Source organism: Cryptomeria japonica, chromosome 4, assembly GCF_030272615.1.
Source record: "Cryptomeria japonica chromosome 4, Sugi_1.0, whole genome shotgun sequence".
Taxonomy (NCBI): domain Eukaryota; kingdom Viridiplantae; phylum Streptophyta; class Pinopsida; order Cupressales; family Cupressaceae; genus Cryptomeria; species Cryptomeria japonica.
In genome coordinates this window covers 559,233,293-559,240,030 of record NC_081408.1, presented here as the reverse complement: position 1 = coordinate 559,240,030, position 6,738 = coordinate 559,233,293, and the positions used below count along the sequence as shown (strand labels likewise).

Sequence of the window (6,738 nt, the reverse complement as noted above, 5' to 3'; positions counted from 1 at the left end):
TAAGAACCGACAAGAAACAAGGGTCCCGACCCTTAGAAAAGAACTACTCTTTCAAAACAGATGAAAGAGGCAGAGAAGAGGTACTAGGACCTTTCCTCTGTCTGATGACAATGGTCCAAGCAATACTATCTTCTGAATTTCCACATGGAGAGGGGAAGAAGAGGAGATCCCTGCTTAGAAAGACAAACAGTCGTCAAAGGGGGAACAAAAGGAGAGGGCAAGAGGCGGACAACTACCACTAAAGGAGGAGCAATAGTCGGATGAGCTACAGGAAGAGAGCAATCGGAAGAAAGAACCATGGAAGGAACCACAGAAGGGACAGCAGGATCCCCAGCAGGGCACTCCTAAGAATCTTGGGAAGAGACATCCTTACAAGAGGCCAAATCCTCAACTGTCAAGTGATCATGAGAAGCATTCTTCCACCACGTAGCAGGTCTCTTTTGACGACCTTGAGAGCATTGGAAGCCAAATGACCAGTAGCAAAGCAACAGTAACAGCGGAAATCAACATCAGTCTATTCTGTTATTATATTAATATTAAACGTTGCATGCATTTCTAGTTTAATTTGTGCAAGTTTGGGTGTTGACTAGCTAGTTTTATTGATGATGTTTGATGAAGTTCATTGTTTATGTTCAAATATGTTTATTATCGTTGAAAAATCTGATTTGGGAGTGCAGAGGATAGATGGTATCCAAGCAACACACCAGTTCTCATTTTTGTATATTTATATTTATAATCACAAGTTCAACAACAAACATTGTGTATAGTGTGCTGAGATCATCTAATACTTTTCAGACAGCCCAAAGAATTGAAACCCATGTCTTGATTATTTACAACATACATTGAGAACACAAATATGAAGCAAACTAATAGCATGCATGTGGCATCTGCTTTTTCTCTTACAACCAGCAAAGAGAAAATTGGAATAGTTGAATAAAAAGATATTTACAGAGTGGATTCAATTTCATAAAGAAGATAAGGCTCTTCAAACCCCTCATTCAAAGTTGGTAGTTAAACTGATTTGTTTTCTTCAATGTTTGCTTGAGAGCTCCATACAACATCTTGTAATCCAGGTGTAAGGTTCTTGTAAAACTGCATCAAAAGTCATTCCCATCTAATCAAACTCAAAGGCATGTCGAGATGAAACATTGGATGCCTACTATATACTCAGTCCAAGAAACCCAACAAACAAAACCACAACTACCCTTAAACAATGGACAGAAAAAGGTCCAATTTTTAGTTCGTCTGAAAACCCAATTTTACCTCTTGAAATTCCAGAGTGTCACCTGCAGCTTTTTGGAAGTTGACCATTACAAGAGAAGGGGCTATTTCAACAACCTGATTAAAGAGCGGCTCACATTTTGAGACACTATGGAGAAAATTTGGTGCTTCTTGTGATAGGAAACAATTGAAAACCTAGATCACATTATCTTTCAAGTTCACAAGAATCACTCTTTAAATATGGCATTCCAAGAAAAATGTTTCAATATTTGGTAGACTATTGCACATTCCAGATAGGATGGTTATATGTTACCTCTGTAGCTATTGCCAGGTTGCCCTTTCTTCCAGCTTTCACACAATGCAGCTTCATCTAAGAGCACATGAAAAAAAGTTATTAAAGGGAGACGAACAATCACAGACCCATCTTATTTGGATTCAAGTTGAAACTGCACCTGATACACAAAATCATATTTACACATCCTTTAAGCAAATCCAAATGTGCTAGCATAAAGAGCATTTTTAATTCAAATTGCTAGGTTCCAGATATGATTTTTTCTCACCTTGTGATTCTGCTTTTGTACACTGAAGCCAAGGGGTATCACAGCTTCCTCGATTTTGGATAATATATTATTTGGGGACTCTTTAGAGATGAACCTTTTCTCTCTCTTAATGATGCCCTAATAGCAACAAACAATTACCAAGATATTAGCAGGGGAAACAATATTAACTCAGTGTCAATATATGCTAAAACTTCAACATGTTAATGTCAGGAAAGTTTCCATCTGTGTCCAAAAAACACTTGATAAACTATTTTTCAAAAAAAGATGTCGGTACATTTTCCTGGTTTGCACATCAACCTAATGCCTGGTGATGGTTGAAAGTTCAAACCCCAGAAAGGGAAACCTCGACATGAACAAAATCCCATACAGATATGCCACATGCAAAAAGAGAAAAAACATTCTAACTGCAAATTGTTACTGAGCCCAAAAGATTGGAAAACTCCCTCTACTTTTGGCACTATATGGAATCAACAGGGAAAGAAACATTCTTTGTATTGGACAAAACACCACCCACTTGAACATATAAACATAATCCAGTTCATGAAGTTGTACAAACACTGAGAAAGGGGTAAAAAAGTTTACTCCAATAACACGTACAGTGGTTGACCTTTATACTAAGATTTCATTCCAAATGTAGAACTTTTTAAGTTCAAACACTTGTGGCATGGAAAATGTACACGAGAAGAATAAAGGGAGTGGAAACTTGAATAACGAATTAGAGCATGGCCATTTGCTGCAACTTCTATAGTAGTTTGTGAATAAATCAAAGTTGTGAATCTTTATAGAAATCAAATCCTATCGGATTAATTTAGTGGAAAATTCCTCCCTGCCATGCTTCTCCTCTCCTTCCTTAGGCAGTTGATTGTTGCTATCATGAACCTTCGCAACACTCAGGTGCATCCTTATCAGGTAAGTAGCACAAGGCCTTTTTGATCTTACAGAGAGACCCTTTTGTGTCAAATAGAGCAGCCTACATTTACATTGATGAGTGTGGCATTTTCATTAGGAGGATATGCATGGAGATAAGTGTGGTATCCAGTATCACGTTTGACCCCCATGCTCTTGTCATTTAGCGATGTGGCTCTATTAGCCTCCACAATTTGAGGGTTTGCAAAGACAACTGACTCTCTGACTCTATTTCAATGATCTTTGCTAGCCAATCTACTTAAGAGGGGCTTAATCAACATTTACAACATATGGATCTAATTCATGCAATATTTGTTTACCATTCTACACGGTTGTTAAGATTTGCCACGGCAATCAAGTTACACAAAAATAATCAATGGAACAAAACAAATTTCCAGATAATACAACACATCCATCAACCAATTCAAGTATTTCCTTCAATACGATATTTCATTAATATGAATTCAACTGAACAAGGATGACTTTCACACTCAGTTGTTGTAATAGTCTACGTGTTCTCTCTCCTTGCAATGTTTCTGCTAAATTGCTCCTACAAATAACTAAACAATGTACGTAATATGCTATAATATTATTATTATGTCACATTAAGGTCCTTAGCTATATTGAAAAGCATGAAGAGACTATTAGCACAACCACTACATTTTCTATATGTTCCTAGTATTTGCACCTAAGCTTCCTTTGGAATGATTCCATCCTTCGTCAGCATGCATTCTTTCAATGATCATAATTTTGACATCCAATGTTGGCAATATTTTATGCCATCTTGATCTTCAGTTGTGGCAAATCTCCAATGTTTGACATCAATTTTCAACTTGGCACAATGCATTCACATGAGATTTGGCATTACATCTTTATGTGGAGTTTGTCATCACCTGTCAAAGATGTGGATTTTGGTGCAAGTTCAACAACACTTCATTAAAAATTGATTGATTAATTTGGGTTTCGATGCATTGCATGAGGGGTTGTTTATGCTCCTCTATTATTTGTCTATAACTTTAACGCCAAATAAGCACATGTTTGGTCATTTTCAGTTTTGCAAAGTATAGCTTTTGTTGATCACTAAATCTTAGCAAACCATAGCAACCTCCTAAGTTCTAAACACTGCAACCAGTTGGTTATAATTGCAGCATTTGCTTGTCCACCATTAGGCAATACTCTAGTTGAGTCTCCTTTTCATGAGACAAGAAGTAATCAGGATACAAATTCAACAATTCAACTTCCCTTTTAAAATTCCAATCTCAGCCTTAGGAAACATCCTCGATAATTTCTTTTTCTTGAGCACCTTTGCCTCTTTCCTTCAACATAGCAGACATGAATTTTGTTTTATACATACAAAAAAATTCGTATAGGATCACTTTTTTTAGTCAAATCTTTGGCATTCCTTGTTTTGCAAATCATTGCCAAATCCTTGTTTCCCATGTTGATCAATGTTGTATTAGTGTGGACATGACAAAAGCATAGGCAAAGTTTAAAACTTTTCAAAGGAGGAATATTATTTTATTTTATTACTATTTAAAAACTCTTGCCCAAGGTGGCATCCCTCTTAGGGACCCAAACAAAATTAATTAAAAATAAATTTCTCTAAAAGACGTATTATATTTATATTTCTATTTAACTTTTTCTGCTTGAAAATCTAGTCTGATACCCTTTGGGGTATCTACTTCTCTAAGTCTGTTGCACTGTCTTCACTGAATTCTGCCTCGTGACACTGATGTAGGTCTGCAATGTGGAATATAGGTGAAATACCAAAGGTATCACGTAACTCCACTTCATATGCATTTCCAAAACTAAATTTCCTCAAGATCTTACAAGGTCCAAACTTCCTCATCTTCAACTTATCATAGGTACCAACTGGAAATCTTTCTTTTCTCAGATACACCATCACTTCATCTCCAACTTCAAATTCCTTATGTTTCTTCTTCTCATATGCTTTCTCTTTATACTTACAGTTCATGTCCTCCAAACGTTGTTTGACCTGATTATGTACTGCCTTCACATATTCTGCAAAAGCTTCCGCTTCCGCACTCCTTTTATCCTCATTACTGATGTCTCTTAACTCTGATATGCCTCTAGGGTGTACTCCGGTAACAATCTCAAAGGGTGTTCTGTCAGTACTCCTGTTCACTGAATTGTTGTAGGTGAACTCTGCTTGTGCAAGAACCAAGTCCCAACTTCCGGTTTTCTCTCCAACTAAGCATCTCAACGAATTTCCCAAACTCCTATTTACCACTTCTATCTATCCGTCAGTCTATGGGTGAAAAGTAGAACTGAATTTCAAATCTATCTTCATCTTCTTCCAAAGTGTTCTCCAAAAATACCCAACAAATTTAGCGTCTCTGTCAGAAATTATGCTCTTAGGTAATCCATGTAGTCTCACCACCTCCCTGAAAAATAGGTCAGCTATATGCACAGCATTTGTTGTCTTCTTACAGGGTATGAAATGTGCCGCCTTTGAGAATCTATCCACCACCACAAATATAGAATTGTTTCATCTTTGTGTCCTAGGCAATCCAAGAATAAAGTCCATGCTTATGTCCTCCCAAGGTCTCTTCGAAACTACCAAAGGCTTATACAATCCAACATTCTAGTTGCTACCTTTTGCAAGTTGACAAATTCTACAGTTTTGAACAAATTTCCTAACATCCTTATGAATCTGAGGTCAAAAGTAATTCTCACTAACCAAGGCTACTGACTTATCAACACCAAAGTGTCCTGGTAGTCCTCCACTATGCTTCTCTTTTATCAGATTCTCCCTCATAAATCTCCTACGTATACACAACTGGATTCCTCTAAACAACATCTCATCTTGAATGAAATAATCTAGCCACCTACTCCTACCACAACAGGTTCTTTACAAGCTTTCCAAGGTTCTGCAAAATTAAGGTCGTTCTCATACAAGTTCTTCAATTCCTCAAAACCCAATACCTCCACTCTCATCTTTGTCAACAAATTCCTCCTTCTACTCAAGGCATCAGCTACTTTATTTGACTTCCCACTTCTATGCTTCAAAACAAAGGTATAACTCTACGAGAACTCCACCCATCTCATGTGTCTTTGATTCAGCTTACCTTGACTACTCAAATATTGCAAAGCTTGATGATCGGTATACAACACAAACTCTTTAGGTAGTAAATAATGTCTCCACTTCCTCAATGCTTGAATTATTGCATAAAACTCTTGATCACACACAGAGTATCTCCGTCTTGCATCATTCAATTTTTCACTGAAATAAGCTATTGGTCTTCCCTCCTGACTTAACACTACCCCAATTGCATTCCCACTTGCATCACAATCTACTAGAAATACTTTGCTAAAATCCGGTAAAGCCAACACAGGCTTCTCTGTCACCTTCTGCTTCAACAACTCAAAACTCTTATTTGCTCCAGATGTCCAATTGAAAACCTTCCTATCTCCTCTCATTACTTTTGTCATAGGACTACGAATTGAACTGAAATTTCTGATGAACTTCCAATAGAAACTAGCCAATCCATGAAATGATCTTACCTCCCCAATGCTTTCAGGTGTAAGCCATTCAACAATTGCTCTTACCTTTTCAGGATCCATCGCAGATATCACAAACCCAAATAGACTAGCTCTTCCTTCATGAAGCTACACTTTTTAATGTTTATCAACAACTTCTCTTCTCTCAACCTCTGCAAAACTTGTCTCAAATGCAACATATGTTCTTCCTTCGTCTTACTGAATATCAAGATGTCATCTAAGTACTGTTGTGACGTATTCACACATCGCCCCATTGCAAATGGGGACCCCTGTTTTTTGCTTTCTAGGGTTAGTCTTCCTGGTTTAGTTTTTTAGATTCTTGGCTATTGGTCTTTGCATTGAAGGGTCGCCAAAGGGCTCATTAGGATAGAGTGGTCTGCTTAGGTTCAAATTGGTCAATAGGTGGTCCAGGTCAGGGTCTCTATTTAAAGTTTCCTCTTGGTTAGGCCTGGGAGCTTGTTAAGTCTTGATTGGGAATAGAGGGATCTTTGTACCTTGCCACGAGTCTAAGTGAAAATCCAAGGGTGGC

At 37.5% G+C, this 6,738-nt stretch overlaps 1 protein-coding gene across 2 annotated transcripts in view; it reads right to left on the bottom strand.

The window, feature by feature from the left end:
• Positions 1-805: 805 nt before the first annotated feature.
• Positions 806-6,738, bottom strand: part of LOC131029457 (CBL-interacting serine/threonine-protein kinase 23) — a 97,024-nt gene continuing 91,091 nt past the window's right edge. For both annotated transcript variants that reach the window (XM_057959951.1, XM_057959952.1), the window contains 4 exons: positions 1,782-1,898; positions 1,535-1,591; positions 1,264-1,338; positions 806-1,092 (listed from right to left, as the gene is read on the bottom strand). In XM_057959951.1, coding sequence (XP_057815934.1) covers positions 1,012-1,092; positions 1,264-1,338; positions 1,535-1,591; positions 1,782-1,898 — 330 coding nt within the window. In that variant the 3' untranslated portion in view covers positions 806-1,011. The remainder of the gene's footprint in view (positions 1,093-1,263; positions 1,339-1,534; positions 1,592-1,781; positions 1,899-6,738) is intronic.